We start from the raw sequence: 18473 nt of genomic DNA, 5'->3' as shown, positions 1-18473 counted from the left end.
TATTAATATTACCTGTGCTGCAGCCCAAATGCAGTCAATATGCTGAGTGCTCAGTCGTCCTTCTGCCGCCAAAAAATTCAAAATCACCTGGCACTGTTTGATAATCTGGAAAATAAAAACTTACAATTAATTTTTAAAAATATTCTTCTCTCTTAAAGAGCAGAGCAATCATGTAATTGTCCACTAACCTCAATATGTAAATTTGGTCCAAATATATGCTCTACCACATTGTTGCTTATAAGCCAGTCTGCAAGTTCTTTTGCAATGGACCTGAAATAAAAATAATAAAAAGTTAAAACATTTAAAAAAATTAGTATCATTATTTCACGTTTTATAGCAGTCTCAGTTGAAATCCTAAATTTGTTTACATACAAATTGTAAAGAAGTGATTATATACCATTAACTGTTTATAGAGTATTACAAAGAATAAAGAAAGAAATGACAATATTGTTTGCTTTTATAAACAGGCAAAAAGAATTACTAACACCAATAACACAGGCAAAAATACCACATGTAAGGCCTAATAACTGACATATTTTTTACTCAAGGACTTTGCCAACCCACTTTTAAATTTCCACAGTAGACAGAAAGCATTCAGGGGAGGTTTCCCAACATGCCCCCTATGGTAAGACAGCATCAGGGTGAAAAAAAGAATTATCTCCAAGCCAAACTGTAAGTCTAGTGCCTGACTAGTGAAGATTCAACTAATGTGATCCCTGAAGATAAATCTGTTAACATCTCATTCTTCATTTCAAAAAAAAAAAACTGAAAACCAGGCTAGGAAGGGATTAAAGATGGCAGTGTGAGAGGTGAGACAAAGACCTCCTCCTAAAACCACATATAATAAGAAAATACCATTAATAAAACTAATCCTGAAAGAGCAACAGGAAAGAAGGCTGCGCCAGACTGCATATATCTGAAGAACAAACCTCAGGGAACAGGGTAACCGTACCAAAGCCATGACCCAGTGGAACCCAAGCCCTTCCCCCACCCCCAGCTCACGGGGTGGGGGAGCGGGCAAAGCAGGGACAGAGTGGAGGCCTGGGACTGCTGAACACCTAGCCCAGGAGACCTGCTCTGGGGGCAGCAACCTACACTGCGTGCTGCTCTGGTGATTAGTTGGGTTGGAAAGCTAACACAAGTGGAATACCTGGAGAGACAAAGATTCCAGCTACTTGTGGAAAACAGGGATTCAATGCGGCTGATGGGGATGGGAAATCTGAGAGACTTCCTGAAAGCAAGAGGGCTGCTAAAGGGGCAAGGACTGCACAGAGCTTACTGCTCAGGAGAAAGGACAGGTAAACAAAACTGTCCAGGTGCACTCTGCCCAGCAGGTTGGGAACTTAAACAATCTTCAGGTGCTCCATCCCCCTGGTGAGCTACACAGCTCCAAGGCACCACAACCATGATATGCACCTTGCTGCATCTACCTCCCAGCTAGTCTGCACCTGGCTCGCAAACCGGCAGCCCCAGCCTCGGTGACAGGCCAGCAAGAGGGAAGCCCCGCCTATGGCAGCTACAGACACAAAGCATAGAGGCTTACAACTGTGTGTTTGGCAAACTGCTTCTGAGAGTAGAGATAAGCATAGCAGCCGGGAAACAGAAAACAGCTCTTTCCTCCCCCCAGGCACCAGCACCACTCCCTTGTGACCCCCAACATCGCTCCAGGGGCTGAGCAGCTGGAGAGTAGAGCTCTGGACACGAGAAGGTGCCATATACGAATATGAAACGTCACAGAAAACTGGTTCAAAGCAAAATCTCAACACCAGAAAAAGGACCGAGTGAGACTGAACTACCAAATGTTCCTGAAAGAGATTTCAAAATAAAAATCATGTACATGCTCCTGGAGGTACAGAAAAATATTCAAGAATTCAGGAATGAATTTAGGATAGAGATCCAATCGTTGAGGAACACAATGGAGGGTACTAAAAAGCAGATTAGATTTGGAGGAGGAGACAATAAGTGAAACAGAAATTAGGGAGAAGGAATACAAAGAAGCTGAGGCACAGAAAGAAAAAAGGATCTCTAGGAATGAAAAAATACTGAGTGAACTAACTAGGTGACCAATCCAAATGGAAAAATATCCGTACTATAGGGGTACCATTAGAAGAAGAGAGAGAAAAAGGGATAGAAAGTGTCTTTGAGGAAGCAATTGCTGAAAACTTCCCCAATCTGCGGAAGGAGATAGTCTCTCAGGCCATGGAGCTGCACAGATCTTCCGACACAAGGGACCCAAGGAAGACAACACCACCAAGACATATAATAATTAAAAAGGCAAAGATCAAGGATAAGGACAGACTATTAAAAGCAGTTAGAGAGAGAAAAAAGATCACATACAAAAGAAAAACCATCAGGCTATCTATCATCAGACTTCTCAATAGACACCTCACAGGCCAGAAGTGAGTGACATGATATATTTAATGTAATGAAGCAGAAGGGCCTCAAACCAAGAATACTATATCTGGAAAGATTATCATTTAAATTTGGAGGGATTAACCAATTTGCAGAAGAGCAAAAGCTGAGAGAATTTAGCTCCCACAAACCATCTCAACAGTGTATTTTGGAGGGACTGCTATAGATGGAAGTGTTACTAAGGTTAAGTAGATGTCACCAGAGGTAATAAAAAGGGATAGACAAGGAGTAGAGATATGATACCTAACATATAAAGAATGGAAGAGGAATAAAAAGTGGGAGAAAAAAAAAAGAACCTTTAGATTGTATTTGTAACACCATACTAAGTGAGTTAAGTTAGACTCTTAGATAGTAAGGAAGTTACCCTTGAACATTTGGTAACCACAAATCTAAAGCCTGCAATGGCAATAAGGACATACCTATCGATAATCACCCTAAATGTAAATGGTCTGAATGCACCAATCAAAAGACACAGAGTCACTGAATGGATAAAAAAACAAGATCTATCTATATGCTGCCAACAAGAGACTCACTTCAAACCCAAAAACATACATACAACAGAAAGTGAAGGGATGGAAAAAGATATTTCATGCAACCAATAGGGAGAAAACAGGTGTTGCAGTACTTGTATTACACAAAATAGACTTTAAAACAAAGTCACAAGAGACAAATAAGGACATTACATAATAATAAAAGGTAAATCCAACAAGAGGATACAACAATTATAAATATCTCTGCACCCAACACAGGAGTACCTACATATGTGAAACAAATACTAACCGAATTAAAAGGGGAAATAGAATGCAATGCATTCATTCCAGAAGATTTCAACACACCATTCACTCCAAAGGAGAGATCAACTAGACATAAAATAAGTAACGAGACAGAGGCATTGAACAACACATTAGAACACATGGACAAAACATACATCTACAGAACTCTACACCCAAAAGCAGCAGGAGACACATTCTTCTCAAGTGCACATAGACCATTTTCCAGAATAGATCATATATACTAGGCCACAAAAAGAGCATTAGTAAATTCAAAAAGACTGTGATTGTACCAACCACCTTCTCAGACCACAAATGTACGAAACTAAAAATAAATTTTACAAAGGAAATGAAAAGCCCACAAACACAGGGAGGCTAACAACATGCTCCTAAATAATGAATGGAAAAATGACCAAATAAACACAAAGATCAGGCAATATATGGAGACAAATGACAACAATAATTCAACACTGCAAAATCTGTGGGACGCAGCAAAGGCCATGCTAAGAGGGAACTATACTGCAATACAGGCCTACCTCAGGAAAGAAGAACAATCCATGCACAGTCTAAACTCACAATTAATGAAACTGGAAAAAGAAGAACAAATGAGGCTGAAACAAATGAGCAGGAGGAGGGACATAATAAACATTAGAGCAGAAATAAATAAAATCAAGAAGAATAAAATAGAATCAATGAAAGCAAGAGCTGGTTCTTGGAGAAAATGCACAAAATAGATAAACCCCTAGGCACACTTATGAAGAAAAAAAGAGAGTCTATACACATAAACAGAATGAAAAATGAGAAAGAAAAAAATCACTATGGACACCACAGAAATACAAAGAATGGAGAATACTATGAAAAATTATATGCTAAAAAATTGGGATAACCTAGAAGAAATGGACAACTTTCTAGAAAAATACAACCTTCCAATGCTGACCCAGAAAGAAACAGAAAATCTGCAGAGACCAATTACCAGCAATGAAATTGAATCAGTAATCAAAAAACTACCCAAGAACAAAACCCATGGACCAGATGGCTTCACCACTACATTTTATCAAATATTTAGTGAACACCTAAAACCCATCCTCCTTAAAGTTTTCCAAAAAGTGCAAGAGGAGGGAATACTTCCAAACTCATTCTATGAGACCACCATCACCCTAATAACAAAACCAGGCAAAGACACCACAAAAAAAGGAAAATTACAGACCAGTATCCCTGACAAACATAGATGCAAAAATACTCAACAAAATGTTAGCAAACCGAATTCAAAAATACATCAAAAAGATCATCCATCATGATTCAGTAGGATTTATTCCAGGGATGCAAAGATGGTACAATATTAGAAAACCCATCACCATTATCCAGCACAACAATAAAAAAAGGACAAAAACCACATGATCATCTCCATAGATGCTGAGAAAGCATTTGACAAAATTCAATATCCATTCATGATAAAAACTCTCAACAAAATGGGTATAGAGGGCAAGTACCTCAACATAATAAAGGTCATATATGACAAACCTACTTAACAGAGAGAAGCTGAAAGCCTTTAAGATCGGGAACAAGACAAAGGATGCCCACTCTCTCCACTTGTATTCAACATAGTTCTGGAGGTCCTCACCATGGAAATCAGACAACACAAAGAAATAAAAGGCACCCAGATTGGTAAGGAAGTACTTAAACTGTCAGTGTTTGCAGATGACATGATATTGTACATAAAAAACCCTAGAGAATTCACTCCAAAACTACTAGATATAATATCTGAATTCAGAAAAGCTGCAGGACACAAAATTAATACACAGAAATCTCTTGCATTCAGGAAAACAATTCCATTCACAACTGCATCAAAAAGAATAAAATACCTAGAAATAAACCTAACCAAGGAAGTGAAAGACCTATACTCTGAAAACTACAAGGCACTCATGAGAGAAATTAAAGAAGATACCCAGTAAATGGAAATAAATCTCGTTTTCATGGATAGGAAGAACTAATATTGTCAAAATGGCCATCCTACCTAAAGCAATCTACAGATTCAATGAAGTCTCTACTAAAATACCAACAGGATTAGGATTCTTCAACAAAGTAGAAAAAATCATTCTAAAATTTATATGGAACCACAGAAGACCCCAAATAGCCAAAGCAATCCTGAGAAGGAATAATAAAGCGGGGGGAATTATGCTCCCCATCTTCAAACTCTACTACAAAGCCACAGTAATCAAGACAATTTGGTACTGGCACAAGGATGGACCCATAGACCAATGGAACAGACTAGAAAGCCCTGATATAAACCTAACCATATATGGTCAATTAATATAAGATAAAGGAGCCATGGACATACAATAGGGAAATGATAGCCTCTTCAACAGCTGGTGTTGGCAAAACTGGACCGCTACGTGGAAGAGAATGAAACTGGATTATTGTCTATCTCCATACATAAAAGTAAACTCAAAATGGATCAAAGACCTGAATTCGTAAGTCTTGAAACCATAAAACTCTTAGAAGAAAACATAGGCATAAATTCCCTGAATATAAACATGAGTAGCTTTTTTCTGAATGCATCTCAAGTAAGGGAAACAAAAGCGTAAATGAACACATAGGACTACATCAAACTAAAAAGCTTCTGTACAGCAAAGGACACCATCAGCAGAACAAAAAGGCATCCTACAGTATGGGAGAATATATTTTTAAATGACATATCCTACAAGGGGTTAACATCCAAAGTATATAAAGAACTCACAAGCCTCAACACCCAAAAAGGAAATAACCTGATTAAAAAATGGGCGAAGGATATGTACAGACAATTCTCCAAAGAAGAAATTCAGATGACCAACAGGCACATGAAAAGATGCTCCACATCACTAATCATCAGGGAAATGCAAATTAAAACCACAATAAGATATCACCTCACATCAGTTAGGATGGCCAGCATCAAAAAAACTAACAACAACAAATGCTGGGGAGGATGTGGAGAAAGGGAAACCCTCCTACACTGCTGGTGGGAATGTAAGCTAGTTCAACCACTGTGGAAAGCAATATGGAGGTTCCACAACAAACTAAAAATAGAAATACCATTTGACCTGGGAAATCTACTCCTAGGAATTTACCCAAAGAATATAATATCTCAGATTCAAAGAGACATATGCACTCCTATGTTTATCGCAGCAGTATTTACAATAGCCAAGATATGGAAGCAACCTAAGTGTCCATCAGTAGATGAATGGATAAAGAAGAGGTGGTATGTATACACAATGGAATACTACTCAGCCATAAGAATGAAACAAATCCTACTATTTGCAACAACATGGATGGAGTTGGAGGTTATTATGCTCAGTGAAATAAGACAGGCAGAGAAAGACAAGTACCAAATGATTTCCCTCATTTGTGGAGTATAACAAAGGAGCAAAACTGAAGGAAAAAAGCAGCAGACTCACGACTCCAAGAAGGGATTAGCGGTTGCCAAAGGGGAGGGCAGGTAGGGAGGGAGGGAGAAAGAGATTGTGGAGTATTATGATTGGCCCACATGGTGTGGGGAGGATCACGGGAAAGGCAGTGTAGCACAGAGAAGGCAAACTGTGACTCTACGGCATCTTACTACACTGATGGACAGTGACTGCAATGGGGTGTGGGGGGGACACAATAACATGGGTGAATGTTGTAACCACATTGTTTCTCAAGTGAGACCTTCCTAAGAGTGTAATCAATAATACCTTAATAAAAAGAACTTTTATGTTAGAACAGTTTCACTTTATCCTTCATTTTTTAAGAAAAGCTATCAATTCTCTTTTAGAGTAGTACCACACTGGCATATTAACTAACTTGTGTTCTACAAATAAGGTACCGTGAGTTTATTATTTAATTGTCTTTTACAGCTTTGAGATATATATGACGTATAATAAACATTTAAAGGGAACAATTCGATCACAGTTTGATGAATTTAAGGATAAGTATACATCTATGAATCCATCACCATCAATCAAGATAAAAAAACATGATTAACCTGAAAAATCCCTTATGCCCATTTATAATCCATCCCTTTTGCAGCTTCTACAAACTTACTCTCCAGACAACCAGTGACCTATTTCATGTTATTAGTTTTTATTTTCTAGAATTTTATATAAACAAAAAAAATGATATTGTATTTCATTATCTGGCTTCTCTCACTCAACATTAACATTTATACGTTTTGTTTCATTTAACAATAACCGATTGGTTCCAACCAGGTTTTGGCAATTAAGAATAAAAGCTGCTGTAAATATCCATGTGCAGGTTTTCATGTGGACATAAGTTCTCAACTACTTTGGATAAAATACCAGGCAAGAATGATGGATGATCATATATGATAAGAGTATGTTGAGGCAGAGCCAAGATGGCGGCATGAGTAGAGCAGCGGAAATCTCCTCCCAAAACTATACATATTTTTGAAAATACAACAAATACAACTATTCCTAAAAGAGAGACCAGAAGACACAGGACAACAGCTAGACTACATCTACACCAGCGAGAACCTAGCAGCTCGCGAAGGGGGTAAGATACAAGCCACGGCCCAGCGGGACCTGAGAGCCCCTCACGCCAGCTCCCTGGCGGGAGGAGAGTTGGAGTCGGGAGGGAGAGGGAGCCCAGGACTGCTAAATACCCAGCCCTAGCGATCCGCACTGGAGCGCAGACACACAGTGCGTGCAGTGCTGGGTACTAGGGAAATGGGACAGTAAAACCTGCGAGCAGGTCCTCGTAGCCGGTGCCCCGGGACAAAAGAAAAGCAAGTGCCCATTGAAAATCTTAGAGGGACAGGGATCCCACAGCTGGATAGAAGCACCCCAGCGCAATCAGCCCAGTAGCTAGGAATCCCGGAGAACTCCTGATGCTCCAACCCCCTGGGCGGCAGGGAGGCCCCTCACAGTGACAAACAGCCTCCTGCCCGTTCCCCCTCTGGTGCGACTCTGCCACAGCGGCAGAGGCCACGCCCACAGCAACCGGGCAGAGCTTCTTCCACAGCAGCCAGGCAAGAATCAGACACCTTGTATGCACGCAGTTGCCCAGCACAAGCCACTAGGGGTCGCTGTTCTCCCAGGAGAGGAAGGGCACAAACTAGGAAGATGGGACGTCCTCCCAGCCAACACACGCACCAGCTCCGCAAACTATCTCTATCACAATGAAAAGGCAGAAGAATTTGATCCAGACCAGACTAACAGAGACAACCCCTGAGAAGGAGATAGATGTAACCAATCTCCCTGAAAAAGAATTCAAACTAAAGGTCATAACCATGCTGATGGATCTTCAGAGAAATATGCAAGAGCTAAGGGATGAAGTCCAGAAGGAGATTACAGAGATGAAACAATCTCTGGAAGGACTTAAGAGCAGACTGGATGAGGTGCAAGAGGCCATTAATGGAACAGAAATCAGGGAACAGGAACACAGAGAAGGTGACGCAGAGAGAGATAAAAGGATCTCCAGGAATGAAAGAATATTAAGAGAACTGTGTGGCCAATCCAAAAGGAACAATATCCGCATTATAGAGGTACCAGAAGAAGAAGAGAGAGAAAAAGGGATAGAAAGTGCATTTGAAGAAATAATTGCTGAGAACTTCCCCAAACTGTGGGAGGAAATAATCGCTCAGACAACAGAAGTAAACAGAACTTCCAACAGAAGGAACCAGAGGAGGACAACACCAAGACACATAATAATTAAAATGGAAAATAGCAAGAACAAGGACAGAGTTTTAAGGGAACTAGAGAGAGGAAAAAGGTCACCTACAAAGGAAAACCGATTAGGCTATCATATGACTTCTCAAAAGAAACCTTACAGGCCAGAAGAGAATGGCATGACATATTCAATGCAATGAAACAGAAGGGCCTCGAACCAAGGATACTGTATCCAGCACGATTAACATTTAAATATGAAGAAGGGATTAAACAATTCCAGACAAGCAAAAGTTGAGGGAATTTGCCTCTCACAAACCAACTCTACAGGGTATTTTAGAGGGACTGCTATAGATGGGAGCACTCCTAAGACTACATAGATGTCACCAGGGAAAATGAAAACACAGCAAAGAAAGCAGACCAACCAAATACTAACTAAAGGCAAAAATAAAATCAACTACCCATAAACAGTTAAAGGACACACAAAAGGGCACAGAATAAAACAACCAACACATAAAGAATGGAGGGGAAGGAATAAGAAGGGAGAGAAATAAAGAATCACCAGACAGTGTTCATAATAGCTCAATAAGTGAGTTAAGTTAGACAGTAAGATACTAAAGAAAAGCTAACCTTGAACCTTTGGTGACCATGAATCTAAAGCCTGCAGTGGCAATAAGTACATATCTTTCAATAATCACCCTAAATGTAAATGAACTGAATGTACCAATCAAAAGACACAGAGTAATAGAATGGATACAAAAGCAAGACCCATCTATATGCTGCTTACAAGAGACTCACCTCAAACCCAAAGACATGCACAGACTAAAACTCAAGGGATGGAAAAAGATATTTCATGCAAACAACAGGGAGAAAAAAGCAGGTGTTGCACTACTAGTATCAGACAAAATAAACTTCAAAACAAAGAAAGTAACAAGAGATAAAGAAGAACATTACATAATGATAAAGGGCTCAGTCCAACAAGAGGAAATAACCATTATAAATATGTGTACACCCAACACAGGAGCACCGACATATGTGAAACAAATACTAACAGAACTAAAGGAGGAAATAGAATGCAATGCATTAATTTTAGGAGACTTCAACACGCCACTCACTCCAAAGGACAGATCCACCGGACAGAAAATAAGGAAGGACACGGAGGCAATGAACAACACACTAGAACAGATGAACCTAATAGACATTTATAGAACTCTACATTCAAAAGCAACAGGATACACATTCTTCTCAAGTGCACATGGAACATTCTCCAGAATAGGTAACATACTAGGCCACAAAAAGAGCCTCAGTAAATTCAAAAAGATTGAAATCCTACCAACTTTTCAGACCACAAAGGTATAAAACTAGAAATAAATTGTACAAAGAAAGCAAAAAGGCTCATAAGCACATCGAGGCTTAACAACATGCTCCTAAATAATCAATGGATCAATGACCAAATTAAAATGGAGATCCAGCAATATATGGAAAAAAATGACAACAACACAAAGCCCCAACTTCTATGGGACGCAGCAAAAGCAGTCATAAGAGGAAAGTATATAGCAATCCAGGCATACTTAAAGAAGGAAGAACAGTCCCAAATGAATAGCCTAATGTCACAATTATCGAAATTGGAAAAAGAAGAACAAATGAGGCCTAAAATAAAATTGAGAAGAATAAAACAATAGAAAAAATCAATGAAACCAAGAGCTGGTTCTTTGAGAAAATAAACAAAATAGATAAGCCTCTAGCTACACTTATTAAGAGGAAAAGAAAATCAACACACATCAACAGAATCAGAAACGAGAAAAGAAAAAAAATTTGACGGACCCTAAAGAAATACAAAGAAATATTAGAGAATACTATGAAAACCTATATGCTAACAAGCTGGAAAACCTAGAAGAAATGGACAACTTCCTAGAAAAATACAACCTTCCAAGATTGACCAAGGAAGAAACACAAAAATTAAACAAACCAATTACAAACAAAGAAATTGAAGCAGTAATCAAAAAACTACCCAAGAACAAAACTCCTGGGCCAGATAGATTTACCTCGAAATTTTATCAGACATACAGGGAAGACATAATACCCATTCTTCTTAAAGTTTTCCAAAAAAATAGAAGAGGAGGGAATACTCCCAAACTCATTCTATGAAGCTAACATCACCCTAATACCAAAACCTGGCAAAGACCCCACCAAGAAAGAAAATTACAGACCAATATCCCTGATGAATGTAGATGCAAAAATACTCAACAAAATATTAGCAAACTGAATTAAAAAATATATCAAAAGGATCATACACCATGACCAAGTGGGATTCATCTCAGGGATGCAAGGATGGTACAACATTCGAAAATCCATCAGCATCATCCACCACATCAACAAAAAGAAAGACAAAAAGCACATGATCATCTCCATAGATGCTCAAAAAGCATTCGACAAAATTCAACATCCATTCATGATTAAAACTCTCAACAAAACGGGTATAAAAGGCAAGTACCTCAACATAATAAAGGCCATATATGATAAACCCACAGCTAACATCATACTGAACAGCGAGAAGCTGAAAGCTTTTCCTCTGAGGTCGGGAACAAGACAGGGATGCCCACTCCCCCACTGTTATTTAACAGAGTACTGGAGGTCTTAGCCATGGCAATTAGATAAAACTAAGAAATACAAGGAATCCAGATTGGTAAAGAAGAAGTTAAACTGTCACTATTTGCAGATGACATGATATTGTACATAAAAAACCCTAAAGACTCCATTTTAAAACTACTAGAACTAGTATCGGAATACAGCAAAGCTGCAGGATACAAAATCAACACACAGAAATCTGTGGCTTTCCTATACACTAACAATAAATCAATAGAACGAGAAATCAGGAAAACAATTCCATTCACAATTGCATCAAAAAGAATAAAATACCTAGGAATAAACCTAACCAAGGAAGTGAAAGACCTAAACCCCGAAAACTATAAGACAGTCTTAAGAGAAATTAAAGAGGACACTAACAAATGGAAACTCATCCTATGCTCTTGGCTAGGAAGAATTAATATAATCAAAATGGCCATCCTGCCTAAAGCAATATACAGATTTAATGCAACCCCTATCAAATTACCAACAGTATTCTTCAACAAACTGGAAAAAATAGTTCAAAAATTCATATGGAAACACCAACGACCCCGAATAGCCAAACCAATCCTGAGAAGGAAGAATAAAGTGGGGAGGGAAATCGCTCCCCAACTTCAAGCTCTACTACAAAGCCACAGTAATCAAGACAATTTAGTACTGGCACAAGAACAGAGCCACAGACCAGTGGAACAGAATAGAGGCTCCAGACATTAACCCAAACATATATGGTCAATTAATATACAATAAAGGAGCCATGGACATACAATGGGGAAATGACAGTCTCTTCAACAGATGGTGCTGGCAAAACTGGACAGCTACATGTAAGAGAATGAAACTGGATCACTGTCTAAACCCATACACAAAAGTAAATTCGGATTAGATCAAAGAACTGAATGTAAGTCATGAAACCATAAAACTCTTAGAAAAAAACACAGGCAAAAATCTCATGGACATAAACATGAGTGACATCTTCATGAACATATCTCCCCGGACAAGGGAAACAAAAGCAAAAATGAACAAGTGGGACTACATCAAGCTGAAAACTTCTGTACAGCAAAGGACACCATCAATAGAACAAAAAGGTACCCTACAGTATGGGAGAATATATTCATAAGTGACAGATTCGATAAAGGGTTGACATCCAAAATATATAAAGAGCTCACACACCTCAACAAACAAAAAGCAAATAATCCAATTAAAAAATGGGGGGAGGAGCTGAACAGACAGTTCTCTAAAGAAGAAATTCAGATGGCCAAGAGACACATGAAAAGATGCTCCACATCACTAGTCATCAGAGAATTGCAAATTAAAACCACAATGAGATATCACCTCACACCAGTAAGGATCGCCACCATCCAAAAGACAAACAACAACAGATGCTGGCGAGGTTGTGGAGAAAGGGGAACCCTCCTACACCATTGGTGGGAATGTAAACTAGTTCAACCATTGTGGAAAGCAGTATGGAGGTTCCTCAAAAAGCTCAAAATAGAAATACCATTTGACCCAGGTATTCCACTTCTAGGAATTTTCCCTAAGAATGCAGCAGCCGAGTTTGAAAAAGTCAGATGCACCCCTATGTTTATCACAGCACTATTTATAATAGCCAAGAAATGGAAGCAACCTAAGTGTCCATCAGTAGATGAATGGATAAAGAAGATGTGATACATACACACAATGGAATATTATTCAGCCATAAGAAGAAAACAAATCCTACCATTTGCAACAACATGAATGGAGCTAGAGGGTATTAGGCTCAGTGAAATAAGCCAGGCGGAGAAAGACAAGTATCAAATGCTTTCACTCATCTGTGGAGTATAAGAACAAAGAAAAACTGAAGGAACAAAACAGCAGCAGAATCACAGAACCCAAGAATGGACTAACAGTTACCAAAGGAAAAGGGACTAGGGAGAATGGGTTGGAGGGAAGGGATGGATAAGGGTGGGGAAAAAGAAAGAGGGTATTACAATTAGCATGTATTATGTGGGAAGGGGGGGCATGGGGAGGGTTGTACAACACACAGAAAACAAGTAGTGACTCTACAACATCTTACTATGCTGATGGACAGTGACTGATGGGGTTTGTGGGGGGGACTTGATGAAGGGGGGACCCTAGTAAACATAGTGTTCTTCATGTAATTGTAGATTTAATGATAACAACAACAAAAAGAGTATGTTGAGTTTTATAAGAAACTGCCAAACTGTCTTCCAGAATGCATTCACTGCATTCCCACCAGCAATGAATAAATACTCATCTTCCATCTACATCTCTGTTAGCATTCAGTGTTTATCAGAGTTACACATTTTGAGTATTCTAATAGATGGGGAGTGGAATCTCATTGCTGTTATAATCTGCATTTTCCTAATGGAAGCGGATGTACAGTAGCATCTTTTCATGTGCTTATTTGCCATCTGTATATCTTCTTTGATGAGGTATCTGTTAAGTTTTTAGCATATTTTTACTCTGGTTTTCTTAGTGTTAAATTAATAGTTCTTTGTAGATTTTGGATAACAGTACTTAAACAAATGTGTCTTTTGCATGTATTTTTTCCCCATCTGTGAACTTGTCTTTTCTTGGCACTGTCTTTTGCAGAGGATGAGTTTTTAATTTTAACATAGTCCTGCTCATGAGTCCTTTTTTTATGGATCATGGTGTTATATCCAAAAGGTTATCACCATACCCAAAATCATGTAGGTTTTCTCCTTTGTTATCTTCTCTTCCAGGAGTTTCATAGTTTTGCATTGTTTTGTTTAGTTGTGTGTCCATTCTGAATTAATTTTTGTGAAGGGTATGAGGTCTGTGTCTAGATTTTTCACATGTGGTTGTCCAATTGTTTCATCACCATTTATTAAAAAGATTATCTTTGCTCCATTGTACTCCCTTTACTACTTTGTCAAAGATCAGTATACTATATTTATATGGGTCTGTTTCTCAGCTGTCTACTCTCTTACACTAAAATGTTTGTTCTTTTACCAATACCACACTGTCTTGATTAATGTAACTTTACAGTAAGTCTTGAAGGTGGGTAGTGTCAGTCTTCCAACTTTGTTCTTTACAATACTTTGTTGACTACTCTGGATCTTTTTGCCTCTGTATATATAATTTAGAAACAGTTTTTTGATATCCACAAAGTAAGTTTCTTGGGATTTTGACTAAGATTGTACTGAATCTACAGATCAAGTTGGGAAGAACTGATTTCTTTACAATTTTAAGTCTTCCTATCCACAGTCATGGAATATCTTACACTGTATTTAGTTCATCTTTGATATCTCAGTTTTGTAATTTTCCTCATATATATCTTGTTTGTGTTTTATTAAATTTATGCCTAAGTATTTCATTTTTGGGGAAGCTAATGTAAATGTAAAAAGATTAAAATGTACTATATTTTAAATTTCAAACTATTTTTTCATCACTGGTACACAGGAAAGTGAGTGACTTTTACTTTGTACACTGCAACCTTGCTATAAGTACTCATTAGTTCTGAGTTTGTCTAATCTTACAGATTTTCTACACAGATGATCATGTCTTCAAAGACAGTTTTATTTCTTCCTTCCTAATCTTTATACCTTTGATTTCCTTTTCATGCCTTATTGCATTAGAGAGGACTTCAAGTACAAAACATGTTATAAAACTATGGTGAGAGGGGACACCCTTTCCTTGTTTTAGATCTTAGTGGCAAAGTTTTGAGCTTCTCTTCATTAAGTAAGATGTTAAGCTGTAGGTTTCTTACAGATGTTCTTTATCAAGTTGAGGAAGTTCTCCTATATTCCTCATTTTTTGTCATCAATCAGTGCTTAGTTTTGTCAAATGCTTTTTCTACATCTATTCATATGAACATGTTTTTCTTCTTTAGCCTGATTTGATGAATTACATTAAGTCTCAAAAATAGATGTAGACTTGTATACCTGATATATGTATCATTCAACCTTGGTGTATAGTTCTTTTTATACATTGTTGGATTCAATTTGCTAACTTTTTATGAGGACTTCTGAATCTATGCTCATGAGAAATATTGGTTTGTAGTTTTCATTTTTTGTAATGTCATTCTCTGGGTTTGTTACTAGGGTATGCTGGCCTTAAAGAATGAGTAAGGCAGGATTCACTCTGCTTCTATCTTCTCAAAGAGAGTATAGAAAATTGGTATAATTTTTTCATAAATATCTGGTAGAATTCACCAGTGTACATACCTGGGATTGGAGCTTTCTGTTCTAGAAGGTTATTAATTGTGGATTAAATTGCTTTAATAGATATAGGCCTATTCAGAATATTTGTTTCAAAAAAATTTTTAATGGCTATTACAGAAGAACATTTAATACAGATAGCATAATGTGATAGGTGTACTGTGGGTGAAAAAAATAGGTTTCAAAATAGGATGTGCAGTAAAGGACCTCAAAATTTTCCATCTATATTAACTAAACACAGTAAAACTGGAAGAACTGAACAATTAATTTTGTTTAGAAATTCTTGTCTAGAAAGGAAGAATCCATAAAATAATTACATTTAGTTAAAAACATTTAAGATCTAAAAAGAAAGTTTAAAGAGCTATGAATTATACATATGGGCCTCAAAACTATTAATGATATATTTTAACCTATTTCTGGTAAAAGCTATGATCCCTACAAAAGTCCTACAAAAGCCATTATCCATAATTCAACTCTCTGATTTGCATAACATGTAAGTAAACAGGTCATCAACTAGTAATTATAAAATAAAATTTATTCTTTTCAGTTGCTTGAAGGAAATTAAAAGGACTTCCATAATAGCAGAGAGCTGTTAAGTATAACCAAGCAATTGGTTGGTTATACTTTTGCTTGGTTTGACCATTATCAATAACAACTATTCAGGGGTCTCAGAAGGAATGGTAGGAGCAAGAAAAAATTCTTCAGAAATTACGGCCAAAATATCCCCAATTTGGTGAAAAATGTTTATCTACATATCCAAGAAGCACAACAAACTCCAAGCTTAGGATAAACATAAGAAGATCCACACCTACACACATCATTACAGTGAACTGTTAAAATCAAAGACTAAGGAAAATCTTGGAAGCAGTAAAGAAAAAGAACTAAGCATATAAGACAACCACAGTGAGATCAACAGCTGGCTTCTTATCAGAAACACAGGAATTGCTATATTGGAGATATGCTTCCTTATTTTACTAGAATTATTATTACTAATCTAAAGTAGACAGTAATAAAGATGCATATTATAACCCATAAAGCAATCACAAAGGAAATGATTTTTAAAGTACAAACACAGTATCAATGGAATTAAAATGGTATACTAGTATATACCTACATACTAAAAAATAAGGCAGTAAGTAAAGAAGAAATAGAAAAACAAAGAGGACAGAAGGCATAGAAAACCAATAGCAAAATGGCAGACAAATCCAACTAGATAAATAACATTAATAATAAATGAACTCCAAATGAAAGGCAGGGAGTATAAAACTACATTTTTAAAAAATCCCACTATACATTGCCTTCAAGAGACACCCTTTAGATCCAAAAACATAAAGAGGTCAAAAGTTAGAGGATGGAAAAAGATATACCATGAAAACAGTGAGCATAATAAAGTTGCAGTGGCTATACTAACATCAGACAAAATAGACTTTAAATGAAAAAATATCTTAAAGAACCACAGAGGAACATTTTAGTGATAAAGGATGAAATTATTAGAAACATAACAACTGCAAACATATGGGCCTAACCAAAAGACTCAAAACATGAAGCAAAAACCAGAAGGGAGAAAAATACAAACAACACAGTATGTCCATATTACTCATGGCAGTTATATGCTATTAAGCTAGTGCAATGATTTAGCTAATACTGAGCCCTTCAAATTTGTTTAATTATCATCACCAACTGCTTTAATGAGTGAAAAGAGCATATCATTCATTATGACAAGTGCATCCTAGAATGGATTCTACTTAGAAGACAATAATTTGACTTGCTGTTTGTCTTTGAAGTACATAGAGGACTTTCAGAATTCCTTTAAAGAGAGATGTTTCACAGAATGAAAATCTGTTTTGAAGCTCCTGCTCCAGTTAGGGCAATGCAAGGGAGGCTCTGCCTCCCCTTATGTTAAAATGCCATAATAGAACATCAGCATCCTTCCCCACACCCTACTCCCTCTGAAAAAGAGACCTAGCTTTCATTTGGATATTACAATGATCTCTTGGCGTTGCTTTCTTTATCTAAAAACACTTTTAAAAAAAAGAGGTTATGTCTGATATTATATTAGTTTCAGGTATACAACATGATTCAATACTGTATATAGGGAGAACAGTAAGTCTAGTTACATCTGTCACCATACATAGCTCCAAAAATGATTTGTTTCCTTTATGATGAGGATTTAATATCTACTCTTTTAGCAAACTTTAAATATGCGATACAACATTGTGAACTATGGTCACCATGCTATATATTACATCTACATGATTTATCTATTTCATAGATTGAGGTTTGTACCTTTGACCCACTACGTTCATTTAACCCACCCACCCCATGCCTCTGACAACTACCAATCTGTTCTATCTATGAGTTTGTGTTTTGGGTTTTGGTCGTGTTTTTTTTTTTTTTAAGTCTGCATATAAGTGAGGTCATACAATACTTGTCTTTCTCTGACTTACTTCACTTGGCATAATTCCTTCAAGGTCCACCCACGTTGTTGCAAATGGCAAGATTTCATTCTTTTAGTGTCTGACTAGTATTCCATTGTTTATGTGTATATATCACAGAACTGAAGGGAGAAAAAGATAACCAATATGCCCAATTCCTGTTACTTATGGCAGTTATATTCCATAAATTCACTGCACTGAATTAGCTAATACTGAACCCTTGACTCTTAAATCCTTAAAACAACTGATCTTGTAGATTCTAATTTTCTCTATTTTACAAAGTGAAAATGAGGTTCAGAAGTGTTTAGGTGACTTGACTGAGGCTATCCCAACAAAAAAATGCTAGAGTTGAGATTCATATCCCACCAACCTGGCCCCAAAACTAGCTTCTTACACTATGCTACAATGCTTCCTACA

The 18473-nt window shown here is 37.3% G+C and overlaps 1 protein-coding gene across 7 annotated transcripts in view; it reads right to left on the bottom strand.

The window, feature by feature from the left end:
• USP34 (ubiquitin specific peptidase 34) overlaps window positions 1–18473 on the bottom strand; it is a 289427-nt gene that overhangs the window by 148945 nt on the left and 122009 nt on the right. For all 7 annotated transcript variants that reach the window (XR_008995834.1, XM_057497160.1, XM_057497164.1 and 4 more), the window contains 2 exons: window positions 189–270; window positions 13–105 (listed from right to left, as the gene is read on the bottom strand). Coding sequence is in view for 6 of the 7 variants with exons in the window: in XM_057497160.1 (XP_057353143.1) it covers window positions 13–105; window positions 189–270 (175 nt within the window). In the remaining variant the exon portion in view is untranslated. The remainder of the gene's footprint in view (window positions 1–12; window positions 106–188; window positions 271–18473) is intronic.

This window comes from Manis pentadactyla, chromosome 2, assembly GCF_030020395.1.
Source record: "Manis pentadactyla isolate mManPen7 chromosome 2, mManPen7.hap1, whole genome shotgun sequence".
Classification (NCBI taxonomy): Eukaryota; Metazoa; Chordata; class Mammalia; order Pholidota; family Manidae; genus Manis; species Manis pentadactyla.
The sequence above is the reverse complement of the archived record's forward strand: the minus strand, read 5'-3'. Positions and strand labels throughout refer to the sequence as shown.